This window comes from Haliaeetus albicilla, chromosome 8, assembly GCF_947461875.1.
Source record: "Haliaeetus albicilla chromosome 8, bHalAlb1.1, whole genome shotgun sequence".
Taxonomy (NCBI): Eukaryota; Metazoa; Chordata; class Aves; order Accipitriformes; family Accipitridae; genus Haliaeetus; species Haliaeetus albicilla.
In genome coordinates this window covers 44,726,840-44,745,506 of record NC_091490.1, presented here as the reverse complement: position 1 = coordinate 44,745,506, position 18,667 = coordinate 44,726,840, and the positions used below count along the sequence as shown (strand labels likewise).

The window sequence follows — 18,667 nt, the reverse complement described above, 5'->3', positions numbered from 1 at the left end:
TCCAGTGGCAGGATGCTTCTGGCCCCAGAGGAGCTGGGAAGAGCCAGCAAGGCCCCTCTGACTTGGGCTGACACCAAACCCTGGAGACCTGGCCATTCACAGTGCTCAAAGAATTGTCCCAGGCACAATTGTTGTGCCTGGGTGTCAATTCATTGAAATTGGGTGGTGGTGATGGTGGGTCTCTGTAGGAAAAGAGTCTCTGCAGTGCATCTCTGGATTTGAAGGAAAACAAAAACACAAAATAGAAAGTTTCAGGATCATCTCCATTAGACCATATTAATGACCTTAAATGGCAAAGTTTTGTTGATTTTTTTTCTTTAAGTGGCTTTTCTTTAGAAACTTGCATTTCCTCAATGCAAAAACATTAAACAGAAAGCAAACAGCTTTATAAAATGCCCCTGCCCAACCCCCCCAAAAAAGATAATTACTTGGAAATCATCCCAATAAAACACATCATCAGTATGCCAGCCCAGACCCTGTCTCCCATGGTGTCACACCTTTCCTTCCTTTGCGACAGGTTTGAGATTTTGACCTTTTGGGTGATCTGCAGTAAAAGGCACTGAGCGTTTCCAGTGCTCAGTGCCTGTTGGATGGGAGCTTTGGAGGTGCTTATCCCTTAGCATCCTTCCAGAGTCAGCATGCAACAAATGCAAACTCCTGAGTCTCACTTCTTCTTTACAGTGTGGCATTTCATGCAGCTGCTGACACCCACTGACAATTGCCAGAGAAGCAATCCCTCTCCTCCCTAGGTCTGGATTTTGGCCTGGGTAGCTCAGAAGCACTGGAGAAGCTGGACCAGCTCAGTGCGTGGTCTCCAAGTGCCATGCCCAGCGCCAGTTCTCCTACTGTGCCTGGGACAAGCTCAGCTTTCCCCTAGCATCTTCTGCCCTGTAACCACGTCTCCGGTGAGCAGACATGTCCCCGGGAGCAAGGGAGCTGCACAGTGGTCCTGTCACTCCCACCCAGCGTGGCACGGCCAGCCATGGTCAGTGTGGCATGACCAAGACCATGAAGCTGCTCCAGAGACCTGGCTGGAGCCTCTGGCCTAGGGTCCCCTGTGCAGGACCCATAAAATCCCTCATATGAGCTCATCAGCATTGCTTTGCACCCTCTGGGGCAGGGCCTAGCTCAGCACCAGACTTGTCCCCACATGCTCACAGCTGAGAGCTGGTTCTTGCCATGTTCATGCAGGGATGGCAGGGAGGAACCAGTCCTCACCCAGGAAACGGGCCAGGGAGGGCTCAGCGTAAACAGCAGGGTGATGCCTGCGGAAGGGGGAGCTGGCAGGGTGCGGCGCCGAGCACCATGCAGAGGAAATCAGGCTGGTTTGAAACCTAACCTGAGCACTGTAGAGGAAGGGCAGGCAACACACCTCGTTGTGGTTAGTGCTGCCTGGCTGGGGCAGGGGCAATGCGTTTACTGGCAGCAGGGCTGGTCCTGCTGCACTGTGTCTGGAGAGCATAAATTAATCCCAAGCTCTGCGGCTTACCATCCTGTGTTTTTCCCCTTTGCCTGTTACATGCAAGAATACTAAATGGTTTGGGGCAGAGAACTGCTGTCTGGTTTCTAATGTCTGCAGGATAGCCTGGCCCTGGTACTGCTGACCCACCAGCCATTACAGAGCAATAAGTAAACTCAAAAGGCCCTGGGCATCTGAGCTTGGAGCTTGCAGCTCAGCACCACTGGGATCAAGAAGAAAGCAAGACCTTTGCAAAAGGTTACTGCAGGATACAGACCCATGGAGAGAGCTGCTGCCCACAGAGAGAAACTGGGGATCAGAGCACAGTGGGACCCCTGTGTTTGGCAGTAAGGTTTTAATCAAACAAAAGCCCTGATTCCCAAGGACTAGCATGCAGGATAGCCCATGCTCCCAGACGTCCCTGCTGAGTTAGTACAGCCCTACCACAAGCCCAGTAGCTCTTCTGGTGTGCTGGAGACTGCTCTGGGAAGTCAGAGAGGGATATATTTATCTGTTGGTTTGTTTATACCTACACACACACTTTGATTTTATTTCCAGAAACTGTTTCAGGGGTTTTCCATTCTCATACCGTACTTCTCCCTCAAATGCCCTCCTCCCAGCAATGCAGACTAACTGGCAGATCAGCCTCACTGCCTCCCTGGTGCCCTCCTGGGACACTTACCCTGTCAGCTTGCCCATGTGCCCCCAGCATGGGTACCCTGCTGTCAGCTTGCCCAGACTCCCCCAGCTTCAAGCCCTGGCTGGGAGCAATGAGGACTGGCTCAAGCAGACAGGGGAGGAAGGTCTGGGAGAGAGTTGTGCCTCTCTGACCTGTGAGCAGGGTTCTGGAGGGCATCTTATCCAGGATGGCAAAATCAACACAGCACCATCTCGCTGGGCACACTGCAGGCAGAGGCAATGACAGCACTGTGTTTGTGCCAGGCCCAGCAGCACTGCCCGCACAGGGCATATCTGCCACGGAGTAGCATCCTTACTGCATGCCAAAGGGGTTTTTAGGACAGATCTTCCTGATCCACTCTTCTTTGCTGGGAGCCTTGGAGCTGTATGTGCTTTTTAACCTTAAATCACGCTCAGCAGGAAGCAAAGCTGGTATCATGTCTTGGGCAGGCACAGCTGAGTTTAAACCACTTCTCGCAGACTTACATTAGGACTGGTAAGCAGAGACTGCTCCAGAGATGGTGATTTAAGATTAAAGCAAGCCTCATTTTCTTCAAGTGACATGCAGGCCCCTGAGGAGGACTGGCAGAAAGTGTCCCAGGGAATGGGCACACAGACAGGGTCTTTGCATAGAAGAATCTCCCACAGCAGGACCAAGGATTCGGGGGCGGGGGGGGGGGGCAGGGAGTAGGGGGCAGCATTGAAGCCTCAGAGTGCTAATTATTATATTGCCTTTGTTGTGTTTTTTCATCAGTTCCTGGCTGCAGTTACAAGCCCAAATTAGCTTATTAAAACCAGATGTCTGCAGAGCACCTGCGGTGACCTCAGCCAGAGCTTCTGGGAGGATTCCTGCCTAGATGAATTGAATTGAAAGTACTCCAGGGATTGAAAGGAGGCATTACCTCCTACCTCCCCAGCTCTCCATATCCTTGCAATAGCAAATTGTTCATCTGCACGGTAGAGGAAGCTGTTTTGCTCAAGAATGGCTAGCAGTTGCCCACAGCTTCACTGGGGTTATGAGGAGAGGAGAGCACTGCTCCAGCTTTAGCAACTAGCACGCTGGCCAGAGACCTGGCTGCCCTACCTTGCAAGTGCTTGCACAAACCAGCAGCACGCTCTTGGGCTCTGTCCCTCTAGTCACTTAAGTGCAGCCTCTGGGGATGAGCAGTGGCTGTGGCCAGCCAATTGCCTGCTGGTTTGCCCCTAAGCCAGACTTTGGTGCTGATGGGTCAAAGCAAGGGAAAGGGCTGGACTTCACAGCTGAGAGAAAATTTCTGGAGAGCATTTGAGGGAAGATTTAATCCTGACCAACACTCAAAATAGGAGGGATGAGGTTGGGTGGTGGAGGAGTGCAGAACCTGGCTGTGGTCTCATGACAGCTTTTGTCCTTATGGCAGCAGAGAGGCTGCACGGCTCCAGTGTGGCACCCTGCCGCCTCCTCTATGGCCCCTCTCTGCTGTGGCTGTTCCCAGCCCCTTGGGTGCTCTTGTGCTAGAGCAGAGTCAGGAGCTGTTGAAAGTCTGTGAGCATGGAAAAGATGTCTTTCCAGTATGCAACATGCAATCCCTCTTGAGCAGAGCAGACACTTCACACAGCATTAACCCTAATAGATTTATGTTTTGCTTTTTGCTAGAATCAGTGCAGCAAACTGGGACAACCTGGCAGTGGGGAAAATTAAGGTAGATAAGGGCTAGGAAGTACAAACAGGAAGGACAACTTTAAACAACACAGGACTGTATGGCACAGCTCCCTCTGAGCTTGCAGCCTGAGAGTCAGGCAGCTCTTCCTACAAAGGACAGTCTCAGCTGCCATTGCAGGACACGCTTAGGCGATTGGAGGCCCAAAGATCAGAAGGAAAGAGCGGACAGCCACCAGCTAAGGCAGTGTGAGAGCCAGGAGTAGGAAGAATGCAGGTGTCCTGAGCCCCAGATCTGTGCCCTTGACACAAAGATTTGGTCACCTCTTTGAAACAGGGTCACCTGAGGCAGCCCAATGGTGGTTTCTGTTCAGAACCACAAGACCAGGAAGGGACAAGTGCAGCAAGATTGGTGCTCAGTTTAGCATTTAACCGAATCACACTTTGCTAGGGGCAAGGTGAAGACAGCAATTGCAGCCTGGTTTGCAGGCAATTTCAGGTCAGGGAAGGAAGAGCGGAGAGTCCGGAGCAGGGTAGGTGAAGGCTTCCCCTGGTTCCATTTGAACAGATATGCCAGGGCCAGACCAGCTGCAGAGGGGAAACTATAGAGGGGAAAGAGCATCTGCAGCCATTGCACTTACCAACAAAGCATGAACTGACCTGACCATCCCCAGGAGCAAGTGGCATAGGCTACTGAAGTTACAGTAAGAGACAGCCTGATCGCCAGAGCTCAAAGACACCATGCTTTGAAGCATGTGGATGTGATTTGTCCTGCAGCCAAACTGTGGGAGAAATGCTAAATCACACCTCAAAAATACCCTAGGACACCTCCCCCAGTCAGCATCCCTGAGGCTTTGGGACTGTGGCATACCATGCTTTCTCTGCCTTGGCCTTTCTGTCCTGCCCTATCACTCATCAGTCACAGCCTCAGGGCATGTGAGCAGGCCAGGGCAGCAGAGATGCAGATAGACCTGCAGGGATGCTGCACTGCTCTGATTAGCACAATCAGGCCATCGCACATGGTTTCCTGGCTGCTGGGTGCAGCTGGTCCCAGGGTATAAAACCAGCCCCTGGGCACTAGGACACTCAGACATCCACACAACTTGGAAGGAGTGTTCAGCTGTGGGAAGAGATGTGCCAGCCCCAGCCACTGCTGGCCCTGCTACTCCTGCTTTCCTGCGCATGGGCCAATGCCAGTAAGCTGGGGTACCACAAGCTGCTGCGGGTGAGGCTGCTGTGCTGGGGTCTGACCTCAGCAGCCATGGGCTCATCCTGTGGCGGGGTGTCTTGCAGGTGCTCTACGGGGTCAGATTGTGGGGGGCCACGAGGCTCAGCCCCACTCCCACCCTTACATGGCCTACCTAAAGGTAGGGATGTTAGCCTGCGGAGGCTTCCTCGTGGCCCCTGACTGGGTGATGACAGCTGCACACTGCATGGGGTGAGTACTTCATACAGGGGCTTTATCCCCTTCTTCCTCCCCTAATCTGTGAGGTCCATCACTAGAGTAATTTTGGAGTAGGTTCCTCTTCCTCCTGTGCTGAGTAGCTCTCTCCACCTGCCTGCAAAAGGGGAGGGACACAGGTAAGACCCAACCTGTCTTCCCCCTTTCCCACTCTGCTGCCACTGCCAGGAATGCCACAGTCATACTGGGGGCTCACAACATCCACGAACCAGAAACAACCCAGCAGATCCGGGGAGTTATCAGATATTACCAGCACCCTGAATACGACCCCAACACCATCTCTAACGACATCATGCTGCTCAAGGCAAGGCAGTCCTGCAGCAGGCAGTGGGTTGGAGGGTAGAGTGGGGCTGTGGGTCTAGCAGGATCTACGCAGAGCACATTCTTGCTGTTAGCTTCTTCTGCAAACCATCAGCTGCTTCTGCCCATAAGTGCTGGAGCTGGAGGCAAGCAGGAATGGGAGGCACCTGGGAGGGAACTGTGGGCAGGGCTTGGAGCTGCATGCCCTATTCACAGCAGCTCACCAGAGCTTCCAGTGCTGTGTGCCCTGTTAGACCTCCCCTACCTCTGCACACAAAGTGTCCTTCAGCTGTTCTGCTCATAGCCTTCTCCAAAAACCTTGCTTTCTCCCAGCTGACAGCAAAGGCCACTCTCAATGACTACGTCAAGACCATTCCACTGCCCAAGACCAGCAGCGACCTCCCCACAGGCACCAAGTGCAGCATAGCTGGATGGGGCCTGATTGACGATGACCAGGCAACCAACAAGCTCTTTGAAACCAAAGTCTCCATCTACAGCCGCAGGAAATGCATCCACTTCTATCCACATCTCGACACCGGCATGGTGTGTGCAGGCAGCTTCCACGAGCTCAGTGATTCCAGCCAGGTATGGGCTGCCAACAGGCTGGGGGCTTGGCTGTGGGGCAGGCGGGCTCTCTGGTAGCAGGGGCTGCTGCTGGCACAGATTTATCTGGTTCCCAGGAGAGGTGACAAGCATTTGATTTGTAGCTCCCACGTGGACTAGTTCTCTGGATGCCCTGACACCACCATCCATGTGCAGTCCCAGGGGCAGAGCCCCAACTCATCTGCTCTGGACAGCTCCTCCAGCTCAGTGGGCATGTGGGGCAGGAGCAGAGCCGCAGATCCAGAGCAGAAACACAGCCCTGCTGGCAGTGCCTGGGCAGGGAAGGACCAAGGTGAAACCTGTTCCCACAGGGAAGAGGCTTCTAAAACCAGTCTCTCATCTGTCCTCAGGGAGATTCTGGTGGGCCCCTGGTATGCAATAAGGTGGCACAAGGCATCGTTTCCTTTGGGTACAACACCCCACCTGGGGTCTACACCCGCATCTCCAACTACTTGCCCTGGATCAAAAAAATCCTGAAGAAGTAGCAGCAGCAGCACTCGCTCCAGCATTGGTGCAGCCCTGGAGACTGCACTGGTTTCTTTCCTGCCCCCGCTGAAGGCTTGACTCCCTCCTCTCCTTGCGAATCTGAGTGACCTGATCGGTGCACACAAGCATCCCCTGGTTTCTGTTCTGAGGCTGCTGGCTGTCCCATTCCCTGCCCATCTCAGGCAGACATTTCGGGACTATGTTAAATCACCCTGGCAGAAGCAGGGATCACCCCAGATGGCACCAGAAAGAGGCTGTGCTACAACGGACCCCGTTTCCTTCAGAGATAACCCCGTCCCTGCTTGAACCTTGCTGCACTTAAAACACCCACAGTAAACTCAGGCTGCATTTCCCAGCATACATTGTCTTTCTTGTACCTTGCCCCAGGGAGAAGGGAGGGTCTAGCTGGTGAAAGTGAGAGGTCAGCCTGTTGGGACAGAGGCAGTCATAGCTCTGCATCCACTGAATTGCTGGCAGACTTGGAGAACAAGAGCTACAGCTGACCTTCCTGGAGTCATGGGGATGAGTGTGTTGCAAGAAGAGACACTGCCCAGGTAGAAATGGGCTAGGAAAAGCAGTGTGCACACACTCCATCCGCTAACTTCAGCAACGTCACCACCTGCCTGGGAGCAGCTGACAGCCAGGATGTGCTGTTTCAGCAGGTACCAGGGGTCGAAAGCTGCCATTCCCTGCAAAGTAATGACTGTCCCCTCTGCAGGGGCCTCTCACCTGGATGATGTTGCATCGTGGCACATAGGGCAGCCGAGAACACGCTGGGTCACAGGGGAAACCAGGCTAATCTTTTCAGCTGTCAGCTGTAAGAGGCTCCAGCAGGTGAAGGGAGCTGGACTTTTTGTGGACTGTGCTGTTTCTGCCCTGCCTTGGCCATAGGACAGGTGGTGGCTGAGATCCCAGGGACAGGACTTTAGGATCCCAGAGAGGAGACATACTCAAAGTCCCAGCTGTTGCACACTAGTGCTTTCAGTCTTTGCCTCTGCCATCCTCCAGTAGTCACAGTCTTCCATCTCCTGAACAGCAACATGATGTCCTGGGTAGAGAAGTTGATAGTCTCTGAAAGGATTGTACTGAAAGGGTGGATAAAGGACCTGGGTTCACAAAAGGGCCTGACCCCATGCCAATTCTCTCCTTTCCTCCCATGCTAACTATAGCAGGAGAGCCTGACTTTTCCCCTGGAGAAGGGGGTAGCTGTCTGTCTTAGAGTGTGTTGGCACATTTCTGTCCCTCTCAGGAAGGCAAGCCCAGCCCCAGCAGTACAGCACAAGCAGAGACTGTTCTAGAAGTAGCACAAAACCAAAAGGGTTTACAACTCTTCCCTCAGCCGGGTGATACTCACAGGCAAGCTTCTCCCCACAAAGGATGCTTTAGTACCATTTTCAGACAGCCTCTCCACTAGAGTCTGAATAACTTGCTCCAGCCCCTACTTCCATGGCCTGCACTGAGTTTAAAGAAACTTGTCTAAACCCTGAGCCCTAGTCTCCTTTGTTCCAGCTAGTTTCTGACAGCATCTCTCGTATACAGATAGGAGACGAGAATCTCTCCTATGCCATGAGGAGAGTGCTAGACACTTTCCTGGAGGAGATGTCAAGGGGCAGAGACAGTGCATTGGTAAATAACTGAGCTGCAGAACTCCCTGGTGCAGGATGACAGATGTCTGTGCAAGTTCAAGAGGAGACCAGACTGGTTTGCGGCAGGGAAACCCAGCGGGGAATTTTAAACATACAGAAACTCAGAAACTGCATGCAATTCAAGGGAACAGGATGTTTGCCCTGTCTTTCCAAGGTTCCCACTAGCCACGTCTGTCAGAAAGAGATGGCCTGCAGTCTGGCCCTGGATGTCTGCTCTTACGTTCTCCCTGTTCTTGCCTGGGATGAGGGGAAACTACATCCCCTTCAGCACCCATGCCACCCTGGGGAAACTGAGAAGGGTCCTTGGTTTGGGCTTCTGCTAACAGCTGGTATCAGCTAGGAAATCTGCAAGTAAAAAGGATGCAACTGCTTATCTGTGTAGTACAAATCTTTGTCACGCAGTCTTTGCACGATAATGGCAGCTTTTAGCTTAAAAATGGGGTTTGCCCTGTGGCACTGGGGGAGGATAGGAAAGCAAATTTACCGGCAGTCAGTGAGGGCAGCAGGGACGTATCAGCCACATTTCGTCACAGCCAAAGGAAGGAACCACTGCTGGGGCGAGTGCACAGACATGCCCGTCTTCCACCTTTCCCTGCAGCCTGTGCACTGGTGCCAGTGGGGAGACAAGGGAACACCCTAGGGGCCAGGGATGGGGAAAGTGTGTGTTCAGTGATATGCCACCAGGCCTTCCTCCAGCGTGGTCCCTCTCCCCATGGGCTGGAGAAGGAGGAGGGGCAGCTGCTGCAGGGCCTGGTCCAGGGAAGGCAGATGCCCACCATGTGCTGCAGAAAGGCACCTGGCACTTGTTTGGCATTTAAAAATCACTGCCTGCCAGGGTGGGGGCAGTGCTGGCTGTGATGTGCTTGGACATGACCCTTCCCAGAAGAACAAGACCAGCTTCAGGGAGACATGGTCTCCTCTGGTGTCACAAATGCCCCTCACATTTGTGACACCAGATCCCTGGGTCATCAGGTTATCTCTAGCCAGTGAAGGGGCAGAATCCCAAACCTGCATCCCTGCCTCCATCCACCCTCAACACATCAGAGGCAAAGTGATCCCCTGACCCAGGGTCAAGGAAGTGTCCTCCTGTCTTCTCTCACACTGGCTGGTAAGAGACAGCAAACTCACCAATTTAATGGTGAACAATTACATCTGGAAAGAAACACTTAAAAAGGTGTCTTTTGCTGTTCAAAGCAGAGCCATAAGTCAGCAGCTGGTGCAGAACAGAGACCTCATGGTAACAGCAGCAGTCACACTGCTGTGGGCCATGCTTACAAAGCTGCCATAACAACTTCTTGCCCTCATAGCCATGACCAGTGTGGTGTTATAAATGCACTCACACCAATTCTGCTCTATTACCCAGGACAACACCTACTGAGAAAGAGCAGGAGGGTCCTCAGCTGCCACTGCATGGTCTTTGGAACTTTTGCAATTGAAAGAAATCTTGTTCTTGCAGGGCTCATGATAAAAATCAAGAGAGTTTGCAAGTGCACAACAAATACGAGCTGCAAGGGAAGACCACGCTGGCAGGCAAAGTGATGAGGATGGGTATGCTCCCTACAGCTTCCAGCTCAAAGGCAATGGATTAAAATTGGCTCTGGGTTTAAAAGGATGTCAGATACCCCAGATCAGGCCCAAGATGAAGGTGGATTGATGCCCAAGGCTAAGGCTGACTGAATTCCCCTCTCAGATCGCTGAGGCATGCAATTTGCAGATAGATTAATCAGATGAGTCTGACTTCTGTGGTTTCCTGGAGTCTAGTCTCAGGCTATAAAACCTTGCTGGGAGCAGGAAGAGACCCCAGCTGCAGCCTCACCTCCAAGGGATCCACTGAAGCAGAGAACGCTGTGATGAAGCACCTGCAGAAACTCCTGCTCTCCCTCCTGCTGGTGACCTGCCCCCCGGCTACAGCCAGTAAGTAGAGTGGCCTGGATGCAAGGAGAGGGCTGGCAAGGAAGAGTCCCAGACAGCGCATCCTGTGCCCTGTGTCCTCCAATCCCCTCATCCTGAGTCCCGTCCATTGCAGATTATTCCTGGAATCGGATGGATAGAGGAGGTGAAGCCAAAACCCACTCCACACCCTACGTGGCCTATCTGCAAGGAAAGAACAACCATTTCTGCGGAGGCTTCCTAGTGGCCCCGAACTGGGTGATGACAGCAGCTCAGTGCTTCGTGTAAGTTTTTGCTATGTTTGTACAGCATGTGGCGTGATGAGATTGTTGCACTGCCATGATCTGGGTAACATCTCCTAGATGGAGGTCTAACAGTTTGAGTCAATTCCTTCATGGCTGTGGCCAAACTCTTTCCCTAGCAGGGGTTGCAGGCTGCACTGCTAGGACAGGGCAAGGCTGTGGGGACTAGCAGTGAAACAGCAGGGGTGTGTCTGCAGCTCTCCCTTGAGCCATTCTTCCCCACGTCCCTCCCCAGCCCACATTGAGATACTTACCTTTATTTTTTTTTATTCCCCCTCCACGACTCATTTTATTCTTCCCAGACATCAACAATGAGAAATCAGACTGGCTTCCTCCCTTGCTGTCACTGACCTGCTGGCATAGCAGGGATTGCTGGTGTCAGGCTTTGCCCTTTCTGCCACCAAAGACCTCCAAGACTGTTATCAGAATGAATGATCTCTTATGAGCAAGCTGCTTCCCCAGCTCTCTTCCATCCCTCCAGCTGGAGAAACTGGGGCATGGACAGGCAAGAGGGCTTTTCTAGATGTGCATGACTCTGGGTGTAGCTATTATGCTCCTCAGGGCTGACAGCTCTGCCCCAGTGCCAGTAACCCAGCCTCAGGGCCAGTCCCCATATCTGAGCAGCAGAAAGGAGGATCAGCAGAACCCAGGAGCCCGGACACTGAAGTCCTGCCTGCTAGATTGGAAAGGACTCCCACCCGTACCGAGGGTCCCTCCTGGTTTTCCTAAGGCAGCCCCTTCTGCAGGTGATGTAGAGGCCAGTAAAGGTACATTGGCCCAGAGCAGGGTCCTGATTTAGAAATCTCTCCTTGGTGCCTACAAAGCCTGGACCCACAGTCCACATATCTTAGTACACAGCAGCAGCATTGGACCAAATCCGCTCAGCTCAAGATCTAGAGGTAAAGTAACCCTTGCAGAGCTCCAGTCTGTCAGATGGAAACTTGCTCTGCCTCTTGGCTGGTAGCTTAACTGGCAGAGCTTCTTGCTCCCACCATTCTTCTTTAAAGCCCAGCCACTCTCCCTTGGCTATGCCCCTGGGATGTGCGCCTCAATGTTAACAGGGAAGACAGGAGAAAGCTAATGACATACACTGTACTTGATTTTACCAGACACAAACCTCTGACTGTCATCCTTGGAGCCCACACAATCCAGAGGAGAGAGGAAAGCTGGCAAACATTCGAAGTCCAAGAATATCACTGCCATCCAGACTTCATGAATCCTAAGAAGGGAAATGACATCCTCTTGCTGAAGGTAACTACCTGCCTGGAGCACCTGCATGGTCCCATCTGCCCAACATGCAGAGCTGAGCTGTAACCCTGGAGCAGGAGGGGACAGCCTTTGTCACAAAGCATTTACAGACCAAGCACTTATTTCTGTATTTTCTGTCCCCTTGCCCAGCTGAAAGGCAATGCCACCAGCAACAGCTATGTTAGGACCATTGCCTTTGAAAAATCAAAAGTCCCTGGTGGGACTGTGTGCAGCATAGCCGGCTGGGGCTACAAAACACCTGCTGCCACATTACGCGAAGCCACCATCACCATCATCAAACAAAGGGACTGCCTCAACCACTACCCTGGACTTGCCGACAACTTGATTTGTGGCCGCAGTGGATCTGCTGGAGTACCTGAAAAGGTCAGTCTCTGACTTAGGGAGTATAAGGCTGCAGGGGAGGTTTTAGCCAGGTGCTGGGCACAAACCTAATCTGGGCTAAAAAACTACTGAAAAGGTGCTGTCTAAAATTGCTTTCTGTTGTCGCCTCACTCCCCCCTCCCCCCCATCAGTCCATGCTTCCTCACCAGCATCCTTCTCTCTTGCTGTCCTGGCACAAGAGGTGCCCTGGGTCTTAATCTCCAAGGATCAGACCCTCAGAGGATCAGCAGCATTCCTGCTGACTGCAGGCATCATGCTTGTGCTCAGCCCTGGGTGAAGGGACAAAGGCATCCTTGTCTTCCCACAGCAGAGGACCTAGGAGTTTGCAACAGGACAACTGCTTGGCTGAAGAAGGGTTTGCCCTACATCTCATAGCTGGTCTGAGTGCATTTTGTCGTGCTCTGCAGCCAGCAGAAAGGCAGAAATTAAGCAATACTTTAACCTTCAGTGTTTGCCCAGCTGTAGTTCTGCTGGGTCCTGTGCTGGGTCCCAGACTGGCAATGGTCTCTTCTGGACCCAGAGCTATCCACATCTATTGCAAGTCCAAGCTTCTCCTAGGGGAGCTCTGTTCTGATACTTGCAGCCTCCCTGTTCTTTGCAAATGCACCCTTTTCCTGAGGACCCTGCATAAATCAACACTGATCTCTCTCCTCCTCCATTTTACAGGGTGATGCTGGGGATCCACTCGTCTGCAACAACAAAGCCTACGGCATCTTCTCCTATAGGCATAACAACTGGCCCGGTTTCTACACACACATTGCTCCTTACCTTGCCTGGGTCAACAGTGTCATGAAGTCAGCATGACCCTACTCTCACCTCAGCTGCTGCCCTGGAAAACTCATGCTTCAGGGCCCCATGCTTGCCTGCTTTTTCTTCCTTTCTCCCTGGGAAACATCCTCCAGTGATCCTCATGGACATGGCAAGGACTTCTGTCTGGAAAAGCCAAACTATGGCAGCGGGGGGCTTGGCACAGAGATTGCACCTCGACTGTGTTTGCTCCCTGTGCAAGTGAGGGAGTGCCCATTTACACAGTGCATGCTCCCACACTTTGCTGCTCTAATTTACCCCTTTGTCAAGTTGCTTGTGGCTACAGCTCTAGAAAGGAAGCAGCAGGACAGCCTGGAGTGAGATGACAGTAGCTGTTGGGATGTCTGCCGCCCTTTGGGGAAGACAGTACAATTAGATCAGGGGAATCCAAAGAGCAGCCTCCTCCCTGCCCCTTGCATTTGTGATACCAGATGCCTCGATCTCCTTTGCCCAGGCCCTGGAGTTAGAGGGTTGCCCCAGCTCCAAGGAGGACACTTTCAGCTCCTGCCTAACTGCTGCTGCTGTCCCCTACCTCTGAAACCTGGTGCCTCCTTTCTGCCCTCTTGCTGTAGCTCCAGCATTGTAAGAATACATAATAACAATAAATTGCATCTGCATTTGAGAGCCTTTTTCCTTCTGTGATTTGGATTTCTCTTGGCCGCTGGCCCCAGTCCTGAACAGCTCAGAAGTCACTACTCAAACAGCTGAATCCCAGGCTGGAAGTTTCTACCCTAACAAGTGGCCTCCAGTTTCTGTCCCACCTAAACCCTCAGAACAGGTGTCAAGCCTGGTTTTCAGGGCAGGGGAAGCCTTTTGGCCTCCTCTCCCCACTGTGGAGTGCTCAGGCAAAACTGAAAAAGATGGTAATCAGTCATCTCCTGGCAGGAGATTGTCTTCACCCCATACACTGCAGTGTGAGCAGGTAGGAAAGAACTACACAGGGGAGGGGACACTGAGCACAAGGTGTCCCCGGGACTATGTGAGCACTTGCAGCTCATGCCCACCGGTGTTGCGTGGGGGCAGAATTAGCCCATCTCATCACAGGGCAGCCTGCCCGCAGAGCACAGCCAATGCAGGAACACAGGTGAGGCTCTAGCCCATGCAGTACCCGAGTGCTCTGCAAGACAAGTTGTGTCACGTGGCTGTGCCAAGCATTCCGTTGCCTCCAGCTCGATCAGGTTGTCAGACACCCAGGGGAGCAGCAGCTCACGTAGATGACACGCATTTGGTTGCTCCAGCCACGCAGCTGCCTGGAGGAGCCCGTTACCACAGAAGGAAGTAAAGTACTGGGCCATGTCTCGGGCAGCAATCACGTCCTCCAGGAGGTTTGTTTTGCTCAGAAAGAGGATCTCTGGTGTGCTCCAGAACCAGGGCAACCCCAAGCAGAGCCAGGCTCTCCACCACCCTGTTCTGCAGTGAGGGCTGCGCATGCAGAGACTGCTGTCCCTCTCGGGCAGGCATCCAGCTCACCAACCTCCAAGAGCACTATGCCGAACTCCACAGCCCAGCTGCAGAGCAGTGATGGCAGAGACAGCCTGCACTCCTCACTGACGCTCAGTCACCTGCCTGGACCATCAAATGAGCTCCTTCGCCAGCATGTCCCGGCACAGCCTGCGAGCTTCTCGGCTCCTTTGCTGTTGGCTTCCAGGCAGCAGGCACATTCACTGAGAGAGGCCAGATAGATGAAAGCAATCACACTCTCAAATCAGCAGATCCATTTCCTCTTCTCTGACTTCTGTCCACCCACATCTATGATCCTGCCAGGATGGAGGGTCAGCCAGAGACAAGGGCACGATGTTTTTCCCTTTGGGAAGGCAGTGCCTGGGACTATGGCTTTGACAGGAATCATGGACACAGAGCCCCCAAGGACTGTGCTGCCACATCTCAACAGGTTACCAGATATCAAGTGAGTTACTAAATGTAATCCCAAATGCACTCTTAGCCTGCCAAGAGCAAGTGAGCAGCAGCCTTATCAAGCCACCTCTTGGGCAGAGGACAGGAAGAACACCAGAGCCAGCTGGAATTCAACTACCTGAAATTCAAGATGCAGCCAGCATTTTGAACAAGAGAAGGCACAAGAGGTGCAAAGGCTCTTCCTCTTGATAACCACAGCACTTCCCCAGCCCAAGCAGAAGTAGAGGATACTACGGCAGGTGCTGCCTTATTTGCCCCTGGGGAAGGGAGAGGCAGCCAAGAAAGACAGCCCAAGGACAAGAGACACGATAGAGATGGAAGAGGCAGGGTGCAGGGCAGTTGTTTGGGAGAAAGGGAATCCCATGCACTTGCCACACACAAAGGGCTGACTGCTTTACAGGATCTTCACCTTAACATCCCATTCTGCCCTGAGAAGTAGTATTCCTTGTTGCCAGCTGTAGTAGGCATTTGGCTCTGCAGCACATCCTGAACAGTGGGAATATGAGAGCCCTGAGCTATCCACTCCAGATTGGAGAGAAAACTGCAGGGAGCCACAGTACAAGGAAGCAGTCTGTCCTTTTGACCCACTGGGCTGTGCCACATGTCTACATCACACGTTTGGCTCATTTTCAAGCCATGTTCTCCTCATCCTCCACAGTGTACATGCTAGCTTGTTTCCAGTTCTCTTCTGGAGTCAGATGACTAGGTTCCTCCAGCAAAGAGGTAAGTGCATTCCCAGGCAGATAGTGTGGAGGCAGATAGCACCAAACTTGACTTTCTCTGCCTGTATCCATTGTTGAGTTGTCCAACAAGCTTCATGCCTTCAATTGCCTCCCCTTCACATGCATCTTTACAGCATCTCCCAAAGCAGGCATACACTCATGCCACAGGATGTCACAGCATAAATACAGCATCCTATCAGGCTATGACACCACTGTTTCATTCTCTCTTGCAGATTTCAACAGAAGAAAAAAAATACTACCAAAGTCAAAGCCCTGTGTGTTCTCTGACTACGGGTAACACAGGGTGTAGAAGACATCTAGGCCTACTGCTGTACCACGTGGATACAACAAGTCCATTCCAAAAGGCAATACCCCCAAGAAGCTTGGACACAAATCAGCTGCACCAACCGGCTTAGAAGCAAAGGCTTTAGTCCTGGTTCAAGCCACAGACAATGTGGACAGCCAGAACACTGACCCTCACTGTAAACAAGATGACAACACCACCTTGCACAGCAAGGTCTTGTGCCTAGGCTGTAAGGCACTACTGTAATACGCAATTGTATCTCAGATCTCTGCCAGTCCATAAAAGGGTAAAGTCAATCTGTAGCAATAAAGGAAACAGAACTGGGAGTACTACTCCTGTCCCCATGCTTTAACCATATCACCACCCTTCTCTTCCCACAAGACCCCGTAGCTTGTGATAACATCCAACCACTGTGTTACTGAGGCACAAACCCCACAGAGTCAACCCCAATTTCAGTGTATCAGGAAAGAAATTATACCCAAAGATTCAAGAGATTTTTTGTGTCTGGTTGTACTGGAAAACAAGAGTGAAAGATGTAGGCATTAGCTCACTGGTGACCCATAAAATCAAAGATGTTTCAGTGCTGCATATTACAGTAGGGGCCAAATGCCTTGGTGATGATGATCCTCCCATGCAAGGTCCTGTATGTGCATGCAGTAGAATCAGTCCTCACTGTGAAGATGCTAAGGAAATGTGGGTAAAGGCAACAGAGGCATAGACTTGCTCAAGGCTGCACAATGGTGAAGCTGGGAGAACCACCTCAGCATCCAGAACAGCATTTCTGACACTAGTCAGCCAGTGGCTCTCCTCACATGCAGTCAGGCACACATGCTCCCACCAGGTACTTCCAACTGGTACTTTGGGGGACTTCCTCTATCACATCTGCTACCCCATGGCCCCTCTCGATTCTCCTCCATCCCACCTCTGCCCGGCTGTCCTTCAACAGAAAACCAGCATCCTTCCCCCAGTGCATCTCGCCAAGAAGCAGCACTTTCAGCTCCTGCAGACTCATCTCTTCTCCCTCAGTATTTGTCAATTTTGCTGTTTATCAGAATGACAGCTTTATCCTCCTCTAATGGGAAACACAGGCAAACATGGCAGCAGCAGAAGCACTGAGCCATGGAGTCTGGCAGGGGGGATTTGGGGAAAAGATGGCTGCAGCAGCTCAGCTCTTCAGAGCAGAGCACAGTTTGGGGCAGGCTCTGGCTTCATCTCTCCCTGCTCCACCCTCCAAAGCCCTCTGCATTCCACTGTCATAGAAACAGAATCTGACATCTACAGATTCAGGCTCTTAAAAACAGAGCCACCCAGTCCAAGAGGCAAGGAAGCTCCTCTGCACCACTGTGAGCCAGCGCTTTCAGTTCCCCCTGCCCTGCACACCAAGGCCCCCTGCCATGAAAGGAGTTACTCACCCACAGGAGCTGGGCAGCACAGAAACCCTACTGCTGACTGCACAGAGCAAGAAACAGATCTAGCAGTGCAGGCACTCCTTCTGTCATCACAGGTGCTCAGGGTTAACCTGCTGCTCATTAGCATACCCTCAACTACATCAGTCTGATTGAATTAATCTTAACTGTTGAGGGCATCTGCACACCAGCAAAACAGCTGATCTGAAAGAGCCCACTCTTGCCCACCAGCTGCAAGTATAGGGCATACAATGCAGGCTTAATGCCCATCAGCCAGCTTCTGCATTCATATGATGGAAGTGAAACACAGCCAAGTGTTTCAAACGAATGCAGAGAACCTTGTCCTCTCCCAAATTTTGAAAGCCAGAAACTTTTTGAGTAAAAACTTCAGATCACAGAAGTGCAGACTCTTCCTACCAATAAAAAGTGACAGTAAACCTCTTCTATTCTCTAGAGAATTGCAGGGGGGGAAAGCCAGAAGAAAGCTTTTTTGAGAGGGCCTTTCCCCAGACATAGCACACACACACAATGCAACCACACTCAAGTGAGAATTAAGGAACAGTCTGTACAATCCACATGGGCCACCTGAACATCTTCCACAAGGTAACTGCTGCTGGCAGGGGAAGGCGAGGGAAGGAGTGTGGACAGTGAAGTGGTGACCATATTCTATTTTACACAGGCAAAGGGCATTCCAAGACCTATAACTTTGAGGCTTGTCTTCAAACAAGCATGAAAACACTAACTTCACTTGCTTTTTCGCCCCATGTTGATTTCCAAACATACCAGTTTTGACTGGCATTCCAGGTGAGACATTGGCAAAATTTCAAAGTCTATCCAAGCCTAATGCAGGGCAGGAAGGAGAGGAGGAGTTTTATAATAGTCTTCTATTTAGGCAGATTTCCTGTGCTGTAAGCAGGCCTGGTTTCTCTCCTTTCTTCACTGCAATAACCACTCCCACCAAACCACTGGAGGTTCAGGACCTCAGAGCTGTGAAGCACAGGAACCCTGGTGAGTGTCATGCTGCAATGACACTGCCAGACCAAAACACTCAGGAGAATATCTGAGCCTGCACCGACAGAACAAACATCTCGCTCTCCCTGATGCCACATTTACTCTGGCCTTAACTATCACTGTGCAGTTCAGGGCTTACAGCTGGGGAGTGAGAGTCCCAGCTCTCCATACAAAGAACAACAGAACTTGAGTCTTCAGAGACAGGATGAATTTGACAGGAATCTGCCTAGCTGAGGTGTGGAGCTTGATTCATACCCAAGCAGTGGGGATGCGCCAGTAACAGAAAAAGCAGTCAGACAGCTGAAGACATTTAAGCAACCGTGGGAGAAAAATGGGATAAAATATGACTCTCATTATTAGAGGTACCCAGGTAGTTTTGTAGCACAACTGC

At 51.9% G+C, this 18,667-nt stretch overlaps 2 protein-coding genes across 2 annotated transcripts; both read left to right on the top strand.

The window, feature by feature from the left end:
• The first annotated feature begins 4,867 nt into the window (after positions 1–4,867).
• Positions 4,868–6,983, top strand: LOC104323364 (mast cell protease 1A). The gene is made up of 5 exons (XM_069788362.1): positions 4,868–4,969; positions 5,067–5,211; positions 5,404–5,539; positions 5,869–6,120; positions 6,489–6,983. The coding sequence occupies exons 1-5, from the start codon at positions 4,906–4,908 to the stop codon at positions 6,621–6,623; spliced, it is 732 nt and encodes a 243-aa protein (XP_069644463.1). The 5' UTR covers positions 4,868–4,905; the 3' UTR covers positions 6,624–6,983.
• Positions 6,984–9,981: 2,998 nt separating this feature from the next.
• LOC104323366 (granzyme E) lies at positions 9,982–13,521 on the top strand. Its single transcript, XM_009926999.2, has 5 exons — positions 9,982–10,184; positions 10,297–10,444; positions 11,572–11,713; positions 11,861–12,094; positions 12,779–13,521. The coding sequence occupies exons 1-5, from the start codon at positions 9,998–10,000 to the stop codon at positions 12,914–12,916; spliced, it is 849 nt and encodes a 282-aa protein (XP_009925301.2). The 5' UTR covers positions 9,982–9,997; the 3' UTR covers positions 12,917–13,521.
• The last annotated feature ends 5,146 nt before the right edge of the window (positions 13,522–18,667 follow it).